General features: G+C 36.7%; 1 protein-coding gene across 1 annotated transcript; it reads right to left on the reverse strand.

Moving 5' to 3' along the window:
* Positions 1-6,238: 6,238 nt before the first annotated feature.
* Positions 6,239-25,593, reverse strand: LOC140528991 (olfactory receptor 10J4-like). Its single transcript, XM_072647352.1, has 2 exons — positions 23,791-25,593; positions 6,239-14,021 (listed from the first exon to the last, which is right to left on the reverse strand). The coding sequence occupies exon 2, from the start codon at positions 14,000-14,002 to the stop codon at positions 13,061-13,063; it is 942 nt and encodes a 313-aa protein (XP_072503453.1). The 5' UTR covers positions 14,003-14,021; positions 23,791-25,593; the 3' UTR covers positions 6,239-13,060.
* Positions 25,594-26,109: the final 516 nt, after the last annotated feature.

Raw genomic sequence — 26,109 nt, forward strand, 5'->3', positions numbered from 1 at the left:
CATCATACTCAGCTTTTTATAACTAGCAGGTGGCTATGCCCGTATTTGAGCCCAGACCATAGAGAAGAAAGTGCCTAGCAAAGTGATTGGCAGACACAACAAACAATAAATTTTTTATTGAATTTAGGTGAAAAGAAATTTAGGGATCATTGAATCATCAATTTTTTTTTTCAGATGAGGCAAGTGAACTGCAAAAATGTGAAATGTTTTGTCCTGTGTCATAGAACTGGTAAACATCTTATTTTGGACTTTAACCAAAGCTCCGAACTCCATGACTACAGCTGTACACTACCATATACCATACTATTTCTTAGGCTGAAATAAAAAGGAATTGGTAGAGATCTTCTGAGGGAATTGCTGTTACTATTTCCATTTTTAAGATGAGGAAACTGAGGTTAAGTGCTAGGGTTACACAGTGAGTAAGTACATGAGTTAGGATTTGAACTCAGTTCTTATTGGTTACAAGCCCATTTACTCTACCTACTGCACCACCTACCTTCCCTAAGGAGAGCATGGAACATGGTGGAGTAAAAGAATGCACGACAACATAAATCTATCTCCCAAGTATTCCAACAAGGATTAAAGCAAAGCCATAGCCTATATCGTGATTGGAAGATCCAAGGAGAAGTCACATTGGGTTATTTTTCCAGACCAAGATCATCAAAACATCCCCAAGACAATTGATTGGGGGGAGGACTTGTAACTACATCACTCAGACCCTGAAGAAGGATCAAGAATTGGGTCAGTGGGTGAGGGATTAAGGCAGAAAGAGTAGACTAGGCAGTGGGCCTAAAACTTTGTGGCTCTGAACCTGAAGAACCTCCAGTGGGATAACAGTGGCTGGATCCAGCAACTGTATACTGGAACTAGAACTTTCATGTAATTATATTGCCAAGGACAGGAGTGGGGAACCTGCAGCCTCAAGGCCACATGTGGCTCTCTAGGCCCTAAAGTGTGAACTTTTGACTGAATTCAGACTTCACAGAATACTTCCCAAATCCCCTGAAATTGTTCTGTAAAACTTCAACTCAGTCAAAAAGCTGTGCCCAAGGACCTAGAAGGCCACATGTGACCTCAATGCCACAGGTTTCCCCTCCTTGGCCAAGACCCAAACTGGGGTACAGACCAGGAGGATAATTATTAAACCATGTCCTAGATAGGATCATTTAGGACTTGTAGAAAATCTTCTGCTCCTTGACTTCAATTACCCTTGAAATATTTGAAGAATAGAATACCGAATATTCGGAGAGTACGATAATACGTATCAGGACCATAACATTTCTAATACTCTCTATACAGGTACACAGAGTCTGGTCTTAATAAAAAGTCTCAGTTCAGAAAAAAGGCTGGAAAAATCAGAATCAAACAAAAATATTTGCACTAGAGGGCCAAATAGAGTCAGGACTGTCAAGGCACAAACCTAAAAGAAGATACTAACATCAAAACATACACAAAGAAAACCTCACAGAAAAATGGAGTTTGGCCACAAAGTCAACTATAACTTTTTTGAAGAAATAAACCAATTATTTGCAAGAATTTAAATGAGTTTATAAGTGCCATAAGCCTAGTAAAGAAAAGAATTGAAAAATAAATAAGAGCTCTGGAGGAAAGACTTAGAAGGGAAATTAATAATTAATAATATTATTAATTAATTATTAAAAATAAAGGTATTTTCTGGGAGGGATTAGTCACACAAAATCAAACTTTGAAGGATGGATAGTGAAGAAGAGTTTTAAAGAAGAAAAATGGGTAAGAACTTCTAATTTATGTGTGATATTTCATCAAATAAAAGGAAAAGATAAAATACTAAAAGCTTTAGGAGGCAAGCAAGCAGTCCTTAGTAAATTTTTGTCTTTCAAAACTTTCATCAGCTAAAACAAAATAACAGATCAATTAATTGGTCATGAAACTGAAAAGAAACTAGAAAAGAAAAAAATTTATAAGACTCAACTAAATGCCATTAACTAATTGGGTTTTTTTAAAAGGAAATATCCAAATTACCAGTCACAAAAAATCAAATGAAGAAGAAACAAAGGAATTATCCTAATATATTTTGCCCAATTATATGCAAATAAAATTGACAACCTAAATGAAATGGATGAAAATTTACAAGAATATAAAATGTTCAGACTAACAGAAAAATAAATACCAAATTTAAACAATCTAATGCAAGAAAAAAGAAATTAAACAATATACATGTGCTCCAACAAGAAAAAATAACCGGGGACCAAATGTGTTGACAAAGAAATTCTGTTAACTATTTAAAGTATCTCAATCTCATTACATAAAATCTTTGGGAAAAAAAAAGAAGGAAAAGACAAGTCCTAAAAATTTCTTTTGTGGTGCCCGTATGATCTTGATGTCTAAATGAGTAAGAGTAAAAACAGGGAAACAAAATGACAGACAAATCATTAATAATGACTGATGCAAGAATTCTAAATAAAATAATAGAAAAGTAACTAGAGCAAACTATCACAGAGATCGTACATGAAAAATAAGCCAGATTCATAGCAGAAATACAGATTTAATTCAATATTAGAAAAAAATTAGCAATATAACATACCATATTAGTAACAAGAGTTTATGATTTGTTATAAATTTATAATGATAACGATAGAGTTCTTTCCAACAAATTAAGCAAAGCAAGGATCATCACCACTATTATTTGAAATAGCATTAGAAATACTAGTGACGGCAATGAGTCAAGACCAAGAAATTAAGGGAATAAGCATAAGCAAAGAAGTAGCAAAATTATCTTTTTGTAGGTATTATAGTTTACTTTAAAAACTTTACAAAGTCAAATAAAATCAACAAAATGTTTCATAGCAAAATTACTAGATATTAAATAAATCTATATGAACCATAAGAATATCTATATATTGCCAACAAATCCTAGCAAAAAGAGGAATTCTATTTCAAATACTATACAACATAAAAAGTACTGGAATATCTATTCACCAAGATATGAATAATAACTATATGAATACAACCACAAAATACTTTATGAGAATACAGATCTAAATAATAGGAGAAATATTATGTTTCATAGATGGACTAAGTCAATATAATGAAAATGGTAAGACTATATATATTAACTTACTTATTCAATGCCATGCCAAATTATTAAAGATTTTTTTTAGAGTTAGAAAATAATTAAATTATTTATTATAATTTTGAAAGAGGAGATTTACCAATGTAACCAAGAAAACTAAGAGAACATACAACCCATGAAACAAAAGGTCAAAGCAATATAATGATTATCATCACTATTAAATATCAAATCTCCTCTATCCTAGTAATTCACTCCCAATATTGATTTAATTAGCACCTTATGTTCCAGGCCTTGGAAATATCTTCTCTTGGACATTCTAGAAAAAACTTCATTCTTAGGACAGTTCTGAAGGGTGCTCTGCTTCTGTGGTTCTAAGTCACTTGCAGAAATTCCTAGGTAATTCTACTAAAATGTGCCAGGAACAAGACTTAATACAATTTAGTGTGATGTCTTAAATTTGGTTTTCTAAACCTGAAATTTCAAAGAATTACAATTTGTATATATTGACTTACCACCACCTGTACCTGATATGGACAACAAATTGGAGGAAGAATCTTTCAAAAGAAATCATAAGGTTCTGAAGTGTAAAATGAATCCCTCTGTCTTTTAAAACAGATGCTTCAAAATAAGAAAATAATTTCACTTTTTTTTACAATTATTAAGACAATTTTATATACAAAATCCTTAACCTAATATTGACAACTTAATATACTCAAAGCCACAATTTCTCACTAGAAACCTTTGGAGGTCAATTGTGTAAAGATTTATATATCATACATTTATCATTTTCCTGTTTTATCATGTTAACCAATCTGATAGGTGTGATGTGGTACCTCAGAGTTGTTTTGATTTGTCTGTCTCTAATCAATAGTGATTTAGAACATTTTTTCATATGACTGTAAATAGTTTTAATTTCTTCCTCTGAAAACGGCCTATTCATATCCTTTGACCATTTATCAATTGGGAAATGACTTGTATTCTTTTAAATTTGACTCAGAAATGAAGCCTTTATCACAAACACTAGTTGTAAAAATTCTTTCCCAGTTTCCTGCTTCCCTCCTAATCTTGGTTGCATTGGCTTTATTTGTATAAAATCTTTTCAATTTTATGTAATCAAAGTTATCCATTTTGCATTTTATAATGTCCTCTATCTCTTGTTTGGTCACAAATTGCTCCATTCTCCATAAATCTGACAAACTATTCCTTTCTCCTCTAATTTGTTTATAATATCAGTCTTCATACCTAGATCATGTACCCATTTGGATTTTATTTTGGTATACAGTGTCAGGCACTAGTCTATGCCCAGTTTCCAATACAATATTTTCCAGTTTTCATAGTTCTAAATCACTATTGATCAGAGAAATGCAAATTAAGATAACTTTGAGGTAACACATCAGACCTATCAGATTGGCTAACATGACAAAACAGAAGAATGATAAATGTTGGAGGACATGTGAGAGAGCTGGAACACTAATACACTGTTGATGGAGCTGTGATCCAACTGCCCTGGAAAGCAATTTGGAACAATGCCCAAAGGACTACAAAAATGTGCATACCCTTTGACCCAGCAATACCGCTTCTAGGGTTGTATCCTAAAGAGATCATAAAAATGGGGAAAGACCCACATGTATAAAAATACTTATAGTAGCTCTTTTTGTATTGGCCAAGATTGGAAACTGAGGGGATGCCCATCAATTGGGGAATGGTTGGACAAGTTGTGGTATATGAATGTAATGTAATACTATTGTGCTATAAGAAATAATGAACAGGCAAACTTCAGAAAAATCTGGAAAGACTTATATGAACTGATGCTGAGTGATGACAGCAGAGCCAGGAGAACATTATTCACAGTAACAGCCACAGCGTGCAAGGACTGTTTTTGATAGACAGCCCTTAATAGCAATGCAAGGACCTAAAACATTTCCAAAGGACTCATAATGCAAAAAGCCATCCACATCCAGAGAAAGAACTATGGAGTTAGAAAACAGAATGAAGAGACTATTTTCTCCCTTATTTTGTTTTGTTTTGTTTTTCTTGTGGTTTCTACCATGTGTTTTTATTCTTCCATGCAACATGACTAATGTGAAAATGTGTTTAATAGGAATGTATGTGTAGAGCCCATATAAAATTTCATGTCATCTTGGGGAGGGAGGAGGGAGAGAGGGCAAGAAAATTTGGAATTTATGGAAGTGATTGTTGAAAACTGAAAAGAAATAAATTAATAAATTTGGGAAACAAATGTGTATATATCCAAATTCTTAGAGGAAACAGTTTAATCCTATTACTATCTCAAAGTTCAATATTCCATTTAATTATAAAATGTTTACATTACATCTTTGTCATTACTTTGTCTAATTCACTGCTTTGAAGCACATCATCCCTATATTATAATTTGGTCACAAATAACTATTTTTCCAGTGTTAATCTATAAATTAATAACTTCATATTTTAACAACAAAATTTCTACAATTCATAACTGTTTATAGAAATTTGCTACAAAAAGAAAAAGAGGGATCTAATAATAACAATGTCAAGACTGTTCCCTCAAGGGCAAAGACTGACCTGACACATACTGTAACAGGGGAAATATTCCCTTAAAAATACTCTGTTTGATTTAAGGAATGAGTCATATTTAATAGATAATCATGCAACAAAGCTGCACGTTATTCACAGGGTAAATTAACCAAGTAAGAAAATTTCCTATTCAGAAGGAAATAATACCATGGAGAACCAGAGTGAAGGGGCTCCTATCTTAGGCCAAATCAAGGTTATCCATTCAGCCTTTCCAAGACACAAACATCTACTTGTAGAAAGACTGCAGTACATGTCATTTGCTCCTTGAATGGCAGACAATTGACTTCATGACCATTTAGGCAACTATTCATGTAATCAAAACCCAAACCAATATTAAGTTACAGTCCTAAGAAATTTTTCCACAAATAGCAAAATTTCACTAGGACTTGAATATTATTAGTTTCCTCGTGTCTGCCTAACAGTTACATTTCATTTATCCTTTACTCACAAGTTAAAAATACCCACATTCTAGAGATCTTCAAATTATACATACAGTGAATATGTGATAGTTGACTCATAATCATGTATTGAAATTATATCTTCAAACTACCTTATATATTTTCATAATTTTAACAAGTGATAGACAAATAATTTTAGATGAAAACTCCCTTTTTATTATAGTAAATTTGCAAGTTCCATCTTTTGACAAGGAATAGAAGAGGGAATCCTATTTTCTCAATTCTAGCTTCTCAAACTTCAGTACTTTAAAATTTTACAACATGTGGTGAGCAGGGCTGATAAGATGCTATGATGCAGACTGAATGCAATGTTTCTGGAGATCTCACAGATAAGGATGTCTTACAGGGTGTGTGCAACTTTCCCTCCTCAAAGAGCAAATCATTATTATTATCATTGTTTTAATTATTTATTTTGGAACAAAATATGTCACACTAAATATTCAATAGTTTTCAAGTATCTATTTAATCACATTTTTTAACAGTTCAATTTGCCATCTAACAGCATCCAGATTAAAAAAAGAAGCTATTTGTCTGGCAGCATTGTAAGAAAAAATTTTAAAAACACAATAATCACGTATACAGTATCATGTATTTGAAACATTAAACAAAACTTATTACCAACCAGATTACATCAATTCAGCTGAATGCATTTCTGAATTGTTTACAGAGAAAATCATTCATTTTATCACCTTTGACATTTTATACTAATTAATGTAAAGCCCGGTAAAGAGTTATCCAATATGTAGCAATTAAATTCAATTAAAGAAATAATAATAATAGTCAACAATTATATAGTGCTTACCATATACCAAGAACTGTGTCAAGCACTTCACAATTACTATATTATTTAGTCTTCCCAACAACCCTGGGAGTTGGGTGCTAATTTTATCCCCTATACAAATAAAAACAAGAAAAGAGTTAAAGTTACTTGCTTAAGATCAGAGTTTCTTAATGTCATATAATAAATGCAGTTAAGTTCTGATTGACCGCAATTATTCATTTTAGTTTCTAAACAAAATTTTGTCCAAACTAAACCTGGATTTTTAATCACTGATGGTCAAATCTTCAAAATAAAAAAAAAAAAAATTGCCCAAGGGCCATTAGTTGGCAGCACTTCAAAATAAATATTAGCTCATTTTCAAAGATTCTCAGTAGCACTTCCAGCTCCCTATAACTTTTGCTTTATTTCCCAAAAAGCCAAATCAATTTCTTTCATGTTCATAATCTAGCCCCATTCTCTCTTTCCCTGAGTCTTTTCAATTTTAACCCTGGATGAAAGATAGGGAGAAATTTCAAGTGGCAGTCTCAAATTCCTATCCCCTTGCTTTGGAGTCCATGAGATTCCAAGGACTGGAGAATATGCCCCTAGAATCATGTTTCAGGGGCAGAGTACATACTTCCTAATCGTATACAACACTCTCTAAACTAATCTTTTTTTCATAGAATTTCTCCTTTTCAATTTAGCACAAAATTTTATACTACTTTGACTATTTGTAATACTGGTTTCCTGAGAGCTTACAAATGCATTTTTTTCTAATTTTGTTTGATGACTTTGCTTCTAATTTACCTAAACATTTAATTCTATTATATAAGACTTCTAAAATTCTACTTAATCCTTCCCAAAAGGCATTCCTACTTCCTGGTCACCTCCCTCCCTCTTGTTGTTGTGAATATCTATCCCCTTTATCCAGAAAAGGTTCTAGTGATGGTGGTGTTGGGATAGGTGGTCCTTCCTAATGGATTCCTCTTTGATCACTCTTTCCAGTCCTTAATTGAATTTTATTCATTTTAAATTACTCCCTAATTTAAACAAGCTTTTCTCTTTTCTTGATTAAGAAAGGGTTAACAAGAGACAGCTCTTAAGAACCAGAATTTTTTTTTTCTAATCAGGAAAACCATTTTCCTTCCTTGCATGGAAACAACAACTCTATCAATCACCAAACAAAGAGTGATAAGTCCCTTTCAGTCTCAAAGTCTTATTTATCCTTAAAACAAATTCTACAGAATAGTACCCCAAAACTCACCAAGATATGCCACATTTATTAAATTTCTACCAAGGACAAAGGAATGGGTTCCTGAAATTACCCAAAATCCCAGGAGTTCTCCCCTGCAATCTTAAAAGAATTAATCTCCGAATTTTTTAATGATTAATCCCTAATCTCATTAACTTCCACACCTCCAACATGTATTCCAATGTTTTAGCAGTTACAAATTCAGTCTCTAATTCATTTATAGTACCACAAATTTCTACAAACCAGGAAAAATTTTTCTTTCTTTGATTATTTGACTTTATCTCTGTAACCCTAACCTATCTAAGGCTGAAATAACAGAGAAAAAGTATTTTACAGGGTTTTTTTTTTCTTTTTAACTTATTCTGCATTGAAACCTAAAGTGTAAGTTAGTCCTACTTACTGGGAACAGAGTTTTTAGCATCAGACTACAGAAAACTGAGACAACTGCTTCAACTATGAAACTTCATGAATTTTTCCCAGCATGCCAAATTCTTTGGTTGCAGTTTTTTATAGCAATTTTTCTGGCTGGCTGCATTTTCCACTTAGAAATCTTCCAAGGTAGCAGATTCAACATACAACACTAAACATAATACAAGACAAGGATTTTTTTCCTAAGAATTTTGCAAAGACACAAAACTCAGAGAATGTAGTAAGATAGAAAAGCTTAGTGTACACAATTTTCTAAAACTTTAAGTAACTGAAAGTTCCTTTTTCAGGCCAAATTTGGACCACATTTGCATTTTTATATATTATAGAGAAATCTTAATTTAATTAATAATCAAAAGTACCAAATGTAGACCAAAATAAGTTATCAGCTGAACTACTTGCAGTTTTAAACAAAATTTCATTTAATTTTATGGTTCCTACTACCAAGTTGCCAGTCACTCACCAATTATGGTTATTTTTCACTGCCAACAACGCCAATCACTGGTGTTGTTATTTGTGACACATAGTGTGCTCTTCCCCAATTTAGGTGGAAATATATCTATTCCCTTAAAGGGACTTCCCAGGAAACACCTATTCCAATGATGTAGGGGCTTACTGCCCCATCAGCATCAGCAATTTTGGGGCTTACCTTAGCCCAGAAGAATTGAAATCAAGAGGGGAGCCCTACTTCCAAGAGCAGTCCTCAATGAAGAAGTCTCATGGAGCAAGGAAGTTTTTCTGAAAGACTTTCATCCTAGGATTCAGAGTCTTGACTTGACCTGACTGGCTTTGCCAAAAGATGATGAGTAAAATCTGAACTAACTGAGGAAGCAAAAGTTTAAGCTTTCAAGCATATTGATTTATTAAGCAATGCATGCCAGTTGCATAATAAATCAAGTTGAGGCCTTCTCAACTTGGCACTCAATCTGAAGTACAGGGGGAGACAGATTTTTATGCATTAAAAGCAAACAATGGGGTATAAACCATGATACAATACTAGGTAAGCTGATTTCTAATTGGAACAACGTTTAGAGACTTTTTGAGTTGGAGAGGGAATGAGCAAGTTTCAGGAGTTAGGAGAGGGTAGAGTGAGCAGGTAGACTTTCCAAGATATGAAATAGGATGTCACTCAATTCCTATGATTAGGAAGTAGGCAAAATTTACAGGAAAATGAAACTTAAGTCTCAAAATGGAATCAGTTTTACAAGATTGAATTAATTTGGTTCATACAATTCTCTTAGTGTATAAAAACTGAAGTAAGGTATGTCCAGGAGTCTCTAGTATAAGAGGCCTCTACAAGGATTTGTGGGAGTTTGGAATGAATGAGTGCTAGGGCTGTTAGAGTCTGGCATACTCCAGGGGTCCTTGGAGCCCTGACACTTTAAGTAGGTTTGATTTCTGGTGCTCTCTCATGAAATAATGTCAACATTTGGAAAGCAATGGGGAGATAGTCCTGACAGATGTATCTAATCGACACAGTCTTAATCCTTCCTTTCTCTACACAAGAACTGAGAACACTTGGGAAGAAGCCAACAGACCCAGTGTCTGAATTATAGCACTAATGTGTGGAAGAAAGGTCTTTATTTCCATATAACTACAAGGTCAAATCATTTTACCCTCTGAATGTTAATGGTTTTATCTTTAAAAGGGAGATGATAGTTGTCCTATGGCACATGGTTATCTTTAAGACCAAATATGCTCATGTATATGCAATGACTCTCCACAAAGAAGATTCTCTAGGGGGGTGGGGGTAGGGGTCAGCATCTGGTCATGTTCATAACTCATGGCTGAGCATCCCCTAATTGCTGAGCTAATAATACAGGAAACCCTACCTGGTAAAAGAAGGAGGGGCTTCCAGTTTCTGGTCCAATTGAATATTGTCATTTTCTACCCCAGCAATATGTTAGCATGGACGGCCACTCCTTATGCAGAAAATATATTCAACTAACCAAACTTGAATTGGGTCCTGTGGCCTCTCTTATTTCTTCCTTTGTTTTAAACAGTGAGCTTGTGAACGTCAAAAAGAACGGAGAAATTGCAAAGAAAGAAGTTAACGTCTTTCCCTTCTCGGGCACCTGAGCATCAGCAAAGAGAGTCTGCCTAAGTAGCAACAGTAACAAACTAGAACCAAAGGAAAAGTTGGCACCTGAGAGAAACCATTGGAATAATCAAGTTTTCTTGACCAATTGTACAGTGCCAATTGAGGTGAAATGGCTATTTATCAGTCTTTCAAAATTATTTCTTATTCCAACTAGACTTGAATAGCTTTGTAATTTACTGTAAAAAAAATTGACTGCTAATAGTAACAGCTTGCAACACTGAAACCTCTTTAACTTTGTTGTCCATGTACACAAGGATTCTTTCATTCTCACCATTGCCTTCTGTGTGGAAATAATTGATTTTTTCACTACCTGATCTATGTTATATACTGAGTACCCCTTTTATAAACCTCTTTGTGGGATAGCCAAGGCTAGAGATAGAAGTAGAATTGTTCCTGGACTAGCCTAGATGGGGAGTTTTAATAAGCAAATAATTTAGGAGAATGAGAAGCCCACTCTCCCTACTAAGAAGTCAGGCTTCTCTGGAGCTAAATTCAAGCAAAACTCCTTGGCTTGGTAAACATAGGGCATAGTATGGGTTTCCAGCCCTGTAGTTTCAACCCAGTCATTTTGACATTAGTCAGTGTTAACTGATTGACCATGACCTGTTCCTGATTCCATGGATTAAGGGCAATGAATGAAAGGCATAAATTATATTTCTACTCAAAGCTGATGGGCTTCCTTCCCAGTAACTATGATATCAAGTAGCTTGTCCAATTTATTTGAAAACTGCATAACATGAGGAGTAAAAATCTCACCTTTTACAGGAGGCAATTTCTCGTCCATATAATTTGCTTTCCCCCTGAGATTATCTTCCTTCTGTTCTGTATATATCCTATATAAACTAGGCTATTTACATGTTATCTTCCCACATTAAAACGTGGGCTCCTTCTGCACAAGGACTGTTTTTGCCTTTCTTTGTATCTCTAGCCTCTAGTCAAAGTTTGACACATAGTAATTACTTAGTAAATGCTTATTGGCTGACATACTGAGATCTAAATAATGCCCTACTTTGATCCAAATCCCCTTCTCTCCTGTGCACATCCCTCGAGCATTTCATAGATATTATCATCTAAAGAAAAAGAGAAGGGTCTCTGGAGTACAGTGGATTTTTCCCCTTGGGCACTCATGGAGGACCTAAGCTTTTTTCTTTTCAGAAAGTAATGGAGTGGGAATTACCTGAAATCCAAGAAACATGAACACTTTGCCGGGCATCATGAGAATTTGCCTAATCATTTTGGTGCAGAATGTCTCTGATGCAATGGAGAAGGCTAAATGAGAGCCTCTCTTTAGTGAATAATGCTCGTTTCTACCGTCACTACTTAAGTGTTTAAAGAAACATGGGGTGAACTTCATTTTTTCAGCTATACCATTGGAAACATAATCCAGCTCACAAAGTGACTTCAGCAGTCTTCATTCATAAAGTTTCATATACAACATCACACTCAATTGCTTTGAGTTCAGTGCCCAATATAACCATCTTCACAAGAGCATTATCTGGGAATACCCACTGGGGCTGCTAGGCTCTGATAGGTGAATTTTCACCATATAGCATTTAGAACCAGGTCTCCATGTGATTCTGCCACAAACACCTCTCCCTTGTCTAGTTTTCATTCATATGTTTTCTTCCCCCATATCATTAGATGTGACCTATGTGAGAGGATAGGGACCGTCTCACTTGCTTATCTCTGAATGCCCAGATTACTCCAGTGTATGGAGTACAGTATTATAATTGTGTGTATATGTGTGTGTGTAGTGCATTTCTCTCACTACAGATATCTGCACATACAGAAATATACACATGTATGTTTTCCTGTGTATGTATGCATATAACTATATACATATTATATATATTTTATATAGATATAATTTTTCAAGTTATATACTATTTGTCACTTTACAAGTAGCTAGTATAGTTATAGAGCACAGTTTCATCTAGCTTAGGAGTTGTGCCACCAAAATTTACTTAGTTCTTAATTGTTTCAGTTTTGTTTTGCCGTACAAATCTCTCCCTTTACTGCCCACCTGCCCTTTTTCTTTATGGTAATTGAATTCTATAACTTTTCTTTGTTCAGCCTCTCCCTTTAATCCTTACATTTTACTATCAGGGTTGAAATATCACCCCAAGCAATCTATTTTCAGGAACACTCTGAAAGCCTCTTCTATCAACTTCATGTCTCCTCCAGATTTGAGTTTGTGGCAAGTGATAGGGAAAATCGTTACTCCTGACTTGAGAGATCTCATATCCAGCAGTTCCTCAATCATCTAAGAGCATAATATTCTGTGCTGGAAGAGAACATTAACAGGGTATCCTCATGTTAGCTGGTCACAACTATCTACTTTGCAATCCATGAGTAGTGAATAAGAAGAAATATGCTTATTTGTTGGATGTTGGAAGGATGGGACCCAGACTGAATAGTCTTTTCTGGCTCAGGTCACTTAAGAGGACAGGGGTTTCTTTCCCAGAGCTCTTTGCAAAGCATCCTTGACTTCCTTGTTCCTTAGACTGTATATAACAGGGTTCAGCAAGGGAGTAATAACAGTATAGGTCACTGAAATAAGTCTGTCTTGCTCAAGAGAGCTATGGGATTTTGGTTTGAGGTAAATAATAGAAGCACAGCCATAGTGAATGATGACTACAGTAAGGTGGGAGGCACATGTGGCAAAGGCCTTCTTCCTGCCTTCAGCTGAGGCAATCTTGAGGATAGTGGAGATAATGAGGACATAGGAGATAAAAACTAAGCCCATGGGCAATACAAGGACACACACACTGACAACAAAATTAATAATCTCATTGACAGTGGTGTCAACACAGGCAAGCTTTAGGAGAGGCCGAACATCACAGAAAAAGTGGGAGATGACACTGGCATCACAGAAAGGGAGGCCAAACACAGAGGTGACTTGAATAATGGCCATTCCAAGGCCAATTATCCATGATCCACATGCCAGCTGAGCACAAGCACTCTTCCCCATGATGACTGAATACCGTAAAGGATTGCAGATAGCCACATAACGATCATAACCCATGCCTGTGAGCAAAAAACAATTATTGATGCCAAAGGTGAGATAGAAGAAGAGCTGTGTAGCACATTCTGGGATGGCAATGGGCTGATATGGACTTAGAAGGCCAGCTAGCATACGAGGAATGATGGCTAACGTATAGCATGTCTCAGAGATGGACAATGCACTCAGGAAGAAATACATAGGTATGTGAAGATGACGATCAAGGCGGATGATGGTCACAATGATGCCATTGCCAGTCAATGTCATAAAGTACAGACCAAGAAAGACCACAAAGAGAATGAGCCGGTGCTGCCACCTGAAGCTAGAGAACCCCTCAAAGGTGAACTCACTTACGGCTGTGAAATTTGGCCTTAGCATTGAGGAAAATCTTGTCAATCTGAAAGAGACAAAAAGAGGTAAAGATCACATGAGGTTAGCATCACAAAGGGTTAGCATCTAGACATGAAGCAGAATTGATGGGTAATGGTAAGTCTCTATTGATGATCCTAGTCCTCTTGAAATTAATTAACTTAGTTAATTTTTTTTGAAGAACACTTCTTGATTGAATCAATCTACCAGAACTGAATGCATACATGGCCTGCACATCTTTACAAATTAGCCAAATCAGTCTCAGAACCACATCCAAACTCTGAGGGTCAGAAATTGAAAAGGAAAAAGTGGAGTTATACCAAGGTCAATCAAAATTAACTAGTGACTCAGGGGCAACAAATGAATGGAGAAAGAAAAGGTACATTTGAACTTTATTAGAGAGGGAACAAATTGAAAAGCATTAGTTGTCTTAAGGCATCCCAGAAGATGTTGGCTGATGTCACTAGTGTACCTATCAAGTCAAAGACCTAGTAAAGGCCAGAGAAAATTATTTCTTTTACCCATCTTTCCTTCATGTTGTCTCTCCATCCACAGATACCTACTATAATATAATTTGTTGTTCTGTTGCAGAAATATTTTTAGTAACCTGAATTTTGCCTCAACCACAAAGGGGCCTAGGGATTATTAGAGATAGATATAAATGTAAATCAAGGCATAGAACTCAATGTCTGCCTAAGTGTTAGAAATTAACTTAACTAGGGCCTCATAAAAATTGTGATTGAACTCATAATTTTTCATATAAAATAAACTATCTAAAACCACAAAAGAGGGAATTACATGTACATTAGGGGCTATTATATTTCTCATAGGCTTAAAATGAGATAATTTGAGCAACAAAGTTTTAATAAATGCATGTTATACTGAGGAGGGTATGATAATTAGAGCTGGAAATCAGGCCAGTCATAAGTGCTTTGCTCAAGGGAGGAGAAATTTTTTCTTGGGAAAAAAATCAAAGGATAGGTGGGCAGCTATTGTATTCTTCTCAAAGAAGGATGTGGGACAGAGCATGGAGTTTAGGGACATGAGGTGAAGAAAGTAAGCCACCTGGAGCAGTGGCTTGTTTGACTGGCATAACCGTTATCTGGAGAAACAGCTTGATTTTCTCATTGGGCAAAGGTCAATACTTGTCAGACTTAAGCTGTATTTGCAACTATAGGTGTGAAGAGGGAACAGTGTGAGGTCCAGCCTTGGCCTAGAGTATTGGTCTCCTGAAACAATGAGTATTATAATGCATCTTTAAAGAAACTGAGGTCTCAAGAAGGTAAATGACTTGACTAAAGTCACAGTTAGTAAACAGTCAAACCAAGATTCCAGCCCAGATCATCTGAATCCAAATACAGAGTAATTAACGTCTCTTCATGGTGTTCTTCTATTTACCATTTCATTACAAACTCTTTTGGAAAGATCGGTTTTGAATTGAGGTGCCCAAAAGTGTCCTTTACCCATGTGATCTGAATTTAGGAATTTCTCGCCCTCTCTATGATTCCTGATCCTCTTATTGAGTTCCCCTGGGTAGTGGTATTGGGCAAAGTATGAGAAGCTGAACAGGGCAAAATTGCTAAAAGGAAAAAAGGCTTAGGGACTTAGAGTCAGGGATTTACCCAGGTTTTGAACTCTAGTCTTCAAGAGGTTGAGCCCAGTCATCTATCTACTCTACTACCTAGCTTCCCCTTTTGTCCCAAGATCACTGTCTCTCTCTACAGGATAGGTTTTTCTTCTTATCTAATAAGGGCTACTCTTCAGGCTATTTATCCTGAGTGCCTAGTTTCAGTGCTTGTCTTTGGTAAAAATATTTCCAGTTGTTTTTAGGGAGAGTACAAACAGCAAAGAAAAGTTCTCCACTTCTATAGGTGAGACATTTCTCTGAGTGGCTCATCTGTTCACACAGATTGTCCCCTGCGTAGACCTGAAAGGGAGTGGGATCCAGAGAGCAGTTAGAGCATACGTTGCTTGATAATTCTCTATATAGTGTGCAACCTTCTCTGAATTCCTCAATGTTCTTTTGTCCTAGACTCAGGAAAATGGGGTGAAGTAGCATATAACCTGACTTCTGATTATTTGTCCTTCCTTTTCTGAAATAGAACTTAGGCCAAGAGGAAAGAAAAAGGAGAAGAGTAAGGAGTTGCTTCTTTTTCTCCTTTCCCCCAGGTGAAAACAATGTGTCTTTCCTAATGAGAAGAGGATAGTTAGGTTCATTCCATCCCACAACATTCAGGCATTTCATTTTGCACCATATTTTGAGTCCCTCTATCCCAATGGGCATTTTTGGAACCTAGAATTTTCCCTTCCCACTTAGAGATGCAAATTGCCTAAATTTTATTTTTTTTTTCAGATTTGGTCAATTTAACTCAAATCTGGGAAAGTATACTGGGGCTGGTTCATCCACAAAGCTATTGAAAAGTTTTATCTGTATCTACTTTGGGATGGGGTTAATTCATACCTCCTTTGAGGGATATGTGTTATGGTTAATGTTCCTTGTATATTTATTGTTTTCAAAATCACTGACATCTCTTGTTTCCAATTTTTCTGGAAAGAGCTCTGTAATCATTTCCTCCTTCTGTCCATCTAGTCACTATTTTTAGTCAAATCATTTCCACTCCTCAAGAGAAAAAAAAATGAATTTCATACAAATCACTGAGAAAAAAGGGAGATTGACATCTAATAAGGCATGTTTTGACTCTCAAAATATCTCTTTAGAGTGATAGAAAAAAATCTTATAATAAGTACCAGTCTCAAAAATCCAGCTAAAGCCTCTGACAGGTCTTTTCATGACAAACTCCTGCCTCATCAGAACACTGACCCTTTGCCCCACAGAGAAAATAGTAAGTGCTGTCACAAGATGCCATTCACTCAAGAGAGAAACAGGACAGAGAGAGACATTTTCTTTCCTTGCTATTTTTCTAGCAATTAGCACCCTAGAGAAGAGACATAAAGACACACACACACACACACACACACACACACACACACACACACACACACACACACCAGGGAAATTCCTCTTTGAGAAATATAGATAATTCACTAATGCTCATGCTAATTCCTAGAACCAAATAGCCTGAAAATCCAAGTAAGACAGGCTTGTTTTTTTTTAAAGGGACTTGTTATCAATCCTTCCTTGTCCTTAAGTCCTTGGTTAATATCTTTATATACTGCCAAAGAAGCCCAGCTCTCTGGGCTCCACCAAATTCCTGAGCAAGTGATGATAATCGAACCAATACTTAACCTTGCCCTGCTACTGATTGCTTTCCTAGTAACAATATTAAAAGAAAGGTGGTGGAATTCAATTAAGTCATAGAGGGTGTGCAACACAGTAAAGACAGGAAAATAGAAAATGCATTATATTGGGAGTCAGAAGGGTTTAAATCTGACTTTTATATTTACTAGATTGTAAATGTGAACTTTAATCTCCTGGTATGCTGGAGAAATAATTCTTACATTATGTACCTCCTGTATGAAGAAATTTAAGTTGCTATTAATTGATATTTGAATCCCTATTTTATTTTATAAAAAAATTTTTAAAAAATGCTACCAGGCTTAGAATATGATATTCCAGAAGACAAAAGAGCTGGTTTACAAGGAAGAATCACTTACCCAGCAAAACTGAGCAAATCAGGGGGAAAGTGAACATTCAATGAGAAAGAGGATTTTCAAGTATTCCTAATGAAAAGACCAGAACTGAATAGAAAATTTGACTTTCAAATATAAGACTCGAGAGAAACATAGAAAGGTAAAAAGAAAAATCATAAGAGATTCAATAAGGTTAAATTGTTTACATTCCTACATGGGAAAATTATATTTGTAACTCCTAAAAACTTTCTCATTATTAGGGCAATTAGAAAGAATATACATGGCACAGAGTGTATGAGTGTGAGTTGATTATGACGGCATGATTATCAAAAAGCAAATGTGAGACGAGAAAGTGGATTGCCCTGGGAGAAGGTGAAAAGGAGAGGTAGAGTTGGGTAAATTATCTGACATAAAAGAGGCACAAAAGAATTTTTATAATGGAGAAAAAGATGGGGGAGTTGGAAGGAGCCATGAACTTTACTCTCATCAGAACTGACTCAAACAGAGAATAACATACACACTCAGTTTGGTATAGAAATCTATCTTACCATGTAGGAACTTAGCCGGGGAAGGAAACGGGGGTGCTGATAGAAAGGAGAGTAGATTGGGGGAGGCAAAATCCAAAAACAAAACACTTCTGAGAATGGACAGTGTGAAAGGAAAGAGAGAGTAGCATAAATGGGGAAAATAAGATGGAAGAAAATACATAGTAACAATAACTGTGTAAAAGTTTTTACAGCAAGTTTCTCTAATAAAGACCTTATTTATCAAATATATAAAGAACTGAGGTAATTTTACTGAAATAAGGGCTACTCCTCAACTGATAAATGGTCAAAAGATATGGACAGGCAGATTTCAGATGAAGTAATCAAAGCTATCTCTAACCATATGAAAAAATGCTCTAAAATCACTATCGATAAGAAAAAAGCAAATCAAAACAATCTGAACTACCACCCCACACATATCAGATTGGCTAATATGACAGAAAATTAAAATGACAATGACAAATGTTGGAGAGGATGTGGGAAAATTGAGACAGTAATGCACTGTTGGTGAAGTCATGAACTGATTCAACCATTGTAGAGAGCAATTTGAAACTATGCCCAAAGGACTGTAAAAGATCAGTGATCAAAAGATATAAATAACAGTTGTCTAAAAAAGAATTACAAACTATTAGCAACAATATGATACAATGTTTCAAATGATTATAATAGAAATTCAAATTGAAATAGCCCTGATGTTTTACCACTTGTGAACCAAATTAGTGAAGACAGTCATGAGAATTTTCGATGTTAGAAAGATAAGCATACCCAAACATCATTGGTGGAGCTATAAATTAGTTCAACAATCTTGGAAAACAACTTGGAATTATGTAAATAAAGTAATAAGAAATCTTTTTGGACTAAAAATGCTATCCCAAAGAGGCCATTGGCCAAAAAAAGAAAGACTTCATATTCATAAAAATATTTGTAGCACACTTTTGCATGTGTGATAGCAAAGACCTCAGGCAGTTGGGTGACTGAATAATGGATATTACTCAGTGTCCACTGTGTAGATAGAGAGCTGGAGTTAAAGTTAGGAAGACCTGAGTTCAATTCATGCTTATTCATTTGAGAACCTAAACAAGTCACTTACCCCCTCTCAGTCTCAGCTTCCTCATGTGTGAATGAGGGAAATAATATATTACAGTGCTGTGAGGTTCAAAAAGAAAATAAATATGATAGATATGTATATATGTGTGTATGTGTATATATATATATGTATGTATGTATATGTATACATATATAGACTATAATAATGTAAGAATAATGAATAACCAGAATATATTCACAACTAAATATTGCACAACCATAAATATCAAGCTTGAAGCTAGGGTTTTCAGAAGCATTCCCTCCTCCCCCATCCTTTGAAAAGATGGGTGTCCACAAGTGTGGAGTATCATATATAATGTTTTCCTGTGTTCGTTTTGCTAATTGTTTTTTTTCTTCCTCTCTCTTTAAAAAAAAGTTACGATGGATTACTTTCTGAAATAATGGGGGAGAGGTAGAAATAAGTAAATCCGGTCAATGTAAAAATAAAAGATAGCAGTAAGAATCTGTTATGAAGAATGTTTTCCCTCCAGATAATATTTACATATCAATATTGTGCAAATGTAGAGGCAGTTTGATGTAATGGATACAGTTTTAGCCTTGGAGTTAGGAAGACCCAAGTTTTTAATTCTACCTCTGCAACTTAAAGAGTTAATGAAGTCACTTAACATCTATATGCCTCAGGAAATTCCTAAGGACCATGGACAGAGTCATAAATGGGTTCTAATCTATGTTAGTGAAAAAAATTTGCACACCACAGCTCTCTCCATGCAATAAAATCACAACTCTTCTATGTATTCACTTACTATGTAAGTGTAAACAAGCTTTAGAAATGAAAAAGAGTTTTTAGGACAAATATGCCAGGTCTATGAACAGACCTCAAAGTAGATAAAACTCAGGGTGAACAAGCAAATATAAAAGAATCGCACAATGAAAGCAACTCCCTGCCCCACAAACCCAGGAGCTTCATTCTGATCATAGAGCCCAGAAGGTGTGATAGGTGACATGATATCCCTAATGACATCAACCTCCAGAAGTCAGGATATGCCTAAAAATGTTCTCGCTCCTCTTGATAACCCAGGATAGATTTTTTATCCATGAATTTATCTAAATTCCTCTTTTACCTTTTTAAAAACTTTATATGTCCATTTATAACATAGATCTGTTTGTCACTAAACCTCTTTAAGATAAATGGGTATAGTTTTGTGTATATGTCTGTGTAAGAAAGAGAGAAAGGAAGAGGAAGAGGGAGAAGAGAAGGAAGAGAAAGAGAAGGAGGAGGGGGAGGGAAGGAGGAAGGGAGGGAGAGAGAGACAGACAGACAGAGAGAGAGAGAGAGAAAGGGAGAGGTCTTAGTTCTGTCATATATTTAAAGAACAAGCCCCATTCATCCTCACCATGCCCTTCATGATTTGGTAGAATCCACCTTATATCTTTTTGACCCTTTGAGACAGAATTATTCTGCTTTTTCATTTGCTTCTCATGTGCTATGCTACTCTGATGCCTCTCCAATATCTGGAAGTGACCCAAAGGTTTTGAAGAATATGCCACAGGAGAATAAGTAAGTGTAAACTTTAGAGTTCCTACCAAGCTAGAAAAACTTCAAGAATGACCTCAATGATGGACTGTATACCTATGACCTGTGGAACAATTATCTAAGAGGTTCCATATTAGAGAGTAGGGCGCAAGATGAAAATTGTTTGTTTTTAATTGGCCACAACAGCTTATTAAACTTTTCTTTTTAGACTTGCCAGATTTGTAATCTGCCTCAACAGAGAAAGCACCTACACTTATGTTAATACGGATTTCCAATCTACTGAAACATCCTTATGTGGCAGCCCTTTTACCCCAAGATCATGTCTCTATCATTCTCTGACTCTGCTCCATTGTCTTTCAGGGCTGGAGGGGTAACCAATGCTACACCCTGTGTCCTGGGGGCAGTTTAACCAGGTTTGTATACAAGGAATGGATAACGTTTTCAATTTGATTTACAGTGGCTTTCCTTGTGATGCCAAATATTTGTCACAGATATTCTTGATTACAATAGTACAGAGGTCTTATTTCTTTAGAAAATAGCTCCAATACCTCCTGGATCCCTTTCCTATGTTGTAAATGACAGCTTTGAGCTTATAAATTCATAGATGAAGTTTGGGTGATTTTTGCTTTACATCTATTTATTCATTGAGAACTTCATTTACTTTTAGATCCATTCATAGATTTGGAAGATCTTTTCTGAACATTGCCCATGGTTTCTCCCCTTAATGTCTATGTTCATACTGTTTCCTTACATGAAATACTATGACCACACCAACCCCTCAACTCCCAAACCCTGAAGTCTAATTCTTAAATCTTCCTTTAAGATTGAGCTCAAATGTATTAAGATGCATCATGACAACTTGCAGTGAGGATAGGCTTGGGTTTGACATCCTTCCTTCACTGGCATTGTGAACTAGGGAAGGCATTTAATACCTCTAATTCTCAGTAAAATTTTGGATAACAAAACCAACAATATTAATAATAATAATTAATAATAATATAACCCATATAATCATAATAATTGATAATAATAATTATAGCACCTTACTGATAGGACTATTATGATAATTTAATGAAATATAATATATAAAGTACAGTATAAATCCCAGCTGGTATTCATGTTGTCTCTTTCAAGAAGTCTTCTTTGAGCATGTTGCTCAAATCCCAATCAACTGCCATTGCTTTTAATTCATTGATTCTGCCCTTTAAGGATTCTACATTTTGCCAGGCATGGAAGTAAAGGCTCTCTTTTCTCATAGACAGAAGTCATATTGGCCAATTGTTGAACTCTGTAGTATGGATATTTATAATAAAAAATAAAATGTTTGGAGGCATTTCCACCATTTTACCCTTTAAGTTTCTTCAGAACTTTCAAATGGTCTTTTTAATTGAATATATATGATTTAATCCCAATGATTTATTAATATTTTGGCTATCAGTTATAAAACACCATCATCATTTTCAATATTGTTATAATCATAACAGTCTGGCCATGCCATTCATATGTTCAAAAGTTTTCAGTAGCTCCCCATTCTTTGTAGGATCAACTATAAACTCCTTTCTCTGATTTAAGGTTTTCTATACTCTGGCATCGTTTACCTGTCTAATTTTATTTCATTCTACCTCTCTTCATAAACTTGAAGTCCCAGCCAAACTAGAATATAAATTATTCTCTGAATTCCATGTTCTCTCTTCCATCTCCAAGCATTTGCTTTACTTTCTTCCTATATGTGGGTTGCACCTTCCCTTCATCTCTGCCTCTCAAAGTGGGGACCATTTTTGGATCAAAGGTCCAAGGATTCAAAATGACAAGTCTTTCAGAGCCCTTGGAGTCCAAGCACTTCATGTGACTCTAAAGGAAACTGAATCCTAGACAGTTGAATAGACAAGCGTAAGATACCTCCCAAGCTACTAGGATGAAAAATATCAAGACATTCAATGGCTTTAGAGCCAGACCCCCTCCTGTGACAAGGGGGGTGAGGAACATGAGGACAAGAGAGCTTGAGGGACCTGAATGTGATCACTTACAGGTTCCTAGGCCTAGAACAAGGAGGACATTAAGGGCATTTACACTAGAGGCCCCTCCATGGACTCTGCCTGAAATTGAGGCTTAGAGAGCTGAAAGACCACTGAGAATAAGTCAGATAATAAGAAAGCTAGCAGACTACAGGTTGACTCAACCAATCAGGAGATGGATAGTGACCTTCAGAAAGTCACAAAATTTTTGATAAAGGGGATTAAATCTAAAACTAGCTTAAACTAGTCAGGCAAAATGACCTAGAATAACCTATAGAAAGCTTTTCTTCACTGTGCTTGCTTAATGAACCTCATGCATATAAGTAGACACACCCCACATAAAATTATCCCTCCATTTTCTGATCATGGGTCCTTTGTTGAAGCATATTTGGATGGGGGGAATCACACCAAGGGTGGTTACATAGAGGGTATGTAGAGACAGTGGTGACCTAATGGAGAATGAACCAATCCTTCTCCTGATGGGAGAATCTGTCCTGAATTAACAGTATAAAGCCAATCTCGCTTCTGTATCCCATACTCCCTCCTCCTGAAAAGGGAGTTGGAGTCTGCTTTTGGCCCAAAGTGTTCAATTCTTCTGAACTATGGTGTAATAAATTTTCCTTGGTATCTATTAATGTCAAATGTGTTTCTAACAAAGTGATTCCCAATGAAGTGCTGGAACTGTGAAAGACAATGTTCATCTAGGAGTCGTTATGGGTTTCAACAATGCTGAATTGCGAGAATTTGGCATCAGCAGCCAAGGCCAGGGCTGGATCCTGTACCATGATGCCCCTCCCCACTCCTTTCCTGGAGTGAGAATTCCCCACTTGACCAAGTCTTAGGTGATAAGGCCCCATTGTGACCCGGTTGGGTTGGTTGGTCTGGAAAAGAGGCAGAGGCTCTGGGTATACCAACATTTCACCTTAACATGAAATCCTGTTCGGATAGTCAAGACCTCTTCTGTCTGAAAACATGGGGCATCAATAAAAACAACCCTTGAGACCTCGAGGGAAAGCATCTACCTCGGCATGCTCTAAAAAGTCTACAAAGTGTAGAAATACTCACTATCCAATTTCTACTTCTTAGCCCAAGGAGAGGTTCCATCAGGTAAACAACACAGCTACAAAAAGAAGAAAAGATCTCAAGGAAAGGTGCTCACAGGTTGTCTAAAGGTAAAAGTCAACGAACAAAGAAGAAGCAACACCAGGCACCATCAAAACACCCCATCAAGTGCCAAGTTTCTTCCTTTCTGAGATCTGCTCATTCTGAGGCTAAGAACATGAGTGAAAGCCAATGAACGAAGAACCAACACCAGGCACCACTGAAACATCCCATCAGTTGCAGTTTCTTCCTGAGATCTGCTCATTCTGAGGCTAAGAACATGAGTGAAAGCCAATGAACAAAGAAGAACCAGCACCAGGCACCATGGAAACATCCCATCACTTGCAGAGTTTCTTCCCGAGATCTGCTCATTCTGAGGCTAAGAACATGAGTGAAAGCCAATGAACAAAGAAGGACCAGCACCAGGCACCATGGAAACATCCCATCACTTGCAGAGTTTCTTCCCGAGATCTGCTCATTCTGAGGCTAAGAACATGAGTGAAAGCCAATGAACAAAGAAGGACCAGCACCAGGCACCATGGAAACATCCCATCACTTGCAGAGTTTCTTCCCGAGATCTGCTCATTCTGAGGCTAAGAACATGAGTGAAAGCCAACGAACAAAGAAGGACCAGCACCAGGCACCATGGAAACATCCCATCACTTGCAGAGTTTCTTCCCGAGATCTGCTCATTCTGAGGCTAAGAACATGAGTGAAAGCCAACGAACAAAGAAGGACCAGCACCAGGCACCATGGAAACATCCCATCATTTGCAGAGTTTCTTTCGTTCTGTTATTTGCTCATTCTGAAGCTAAGAACATGAGCCCCGGGAATCTACAGTCAAGCATTGCCCAGAGCATTAAGAAGTTATGGCCAAGTGAAAATCTTTGGTCTTCCCTCAGGTCTTCCATGACGTTGCTGAGCCTCATTGACACCAAGGCTGAGCCCGGGCCCTCCCAAGACTTCAGTGGCTTAATGACCAACAACTTTCATTCTGTGAAGTTTTGGAAGAGAGAACCATCTGGCTCAAGGAGGTTATATATACTCTGTATTTCACATATCACCCATCGACAACACACACTTTCTGAAGTACAGAAGACCATGTTAAGAGGAACCAAACAGACTTGTGGGAAGAAAGAAAGTACAGTGGAAAGCCACCAAACATTCACATGATTGCTGATGGCCTTAATCCAGTTGGTCTCTTTGACTTGGAGTGTCCTGGGCAGCAAGTGGTAGGGAGGAGAAAAACAGGAGAAGGGGGCAGGGAGAGAGGGAGGTACAGAGAGCTGGGGGGAATGGGGTAGAGAACATGTTTCTCAAATCCTTCTGCCATCTTGGTTCCCCTTCCATAAAGTTGAGAAGAATATCCTGGGCAAGCTTGGAGCAACGACATACTTGGGTGTGCTTTCCAGGATGGGGATGAGGGTGAAAATGGGCCCAGGAGATGTTAGCTTTGTCCTGAGGTAGTGAACTCCCTGTCACTGGAGAACACCTGGGCAAGGATGGTATAGAAGAGATTCCTTTGGGTCTCCTGAGGAATCCTTAACCTTTTTGGTGATCTGGGCCCCTTTAGGCATAGTCTTGGGAAGCCCATGGACCTCTTTTAGAATCATGTTTTTAAACATACTAAAATAAAATACATAGGATTACAAAGGAAAATATATTAAAATACAATGATCAAAATCTAAACAAATCCAAGTTTACAGATTCCAGTTTTAAGTCTTTAGCAAGCCTGGATGATCTCAAGACTTCTAATGCCCAAATTCCAGAATTCTGGTAATATAACAGTTTAACTGCCAAGTACAGAGCAGAATGAAGCCAGGCCCTCTGATTCCAGGCTGGGTGCTCTGCTGCTCTCCCCTCTGCCTAGCTCTAAGGCTCCAGACATTAAAAGTGGTCCCCTCTCAAAAGCCATGGGGAGGACAGACTCTCTTTATCCCAGACTCCCCAAATGTCACAGAAAGGACACTCTCTCACCCCCAGGCTCTCCCCAAAAGTCACAGGGAGGGCCAGATTCTCTTATTCCCAGGTTTTCCTCTCCTCAGCCATATCATAGAAAGAATCCATTTTCTTAGAAATTGTTTACAAATCAGAGGGACCAGGAGGCCACCTGTTCCAACTCTCTTACTTTACAGAAGGAAATGACTGGCCCAATTTGGAGCCAGAATTTGAACCCAGGCCTTCTCTCCCAATCCAGAGTTGCCATTCTCTTCTCTATTCGTCCATTTACATTAACCCAGCTTTCATCTCCTAAGCAAAAACACTCTCTCCCCCAGCTCATAG

The sequence above is a fragment of the Notamacropus eugenii genome, chromosome 2, assembly GCF_028372415.1.
Source record: "Notamacropus eugenii isolate mMacEug1 chromosome 2, mMacEug1.pri_v2, whole genome shotgun sequence".
Classification (NCBI taxonomy): Eukaryota; Metazoa; Chordata; class Mammalia; order Diprotodontia; family Macropodidae; genus Notamacropus; species Notamacropus eugenii.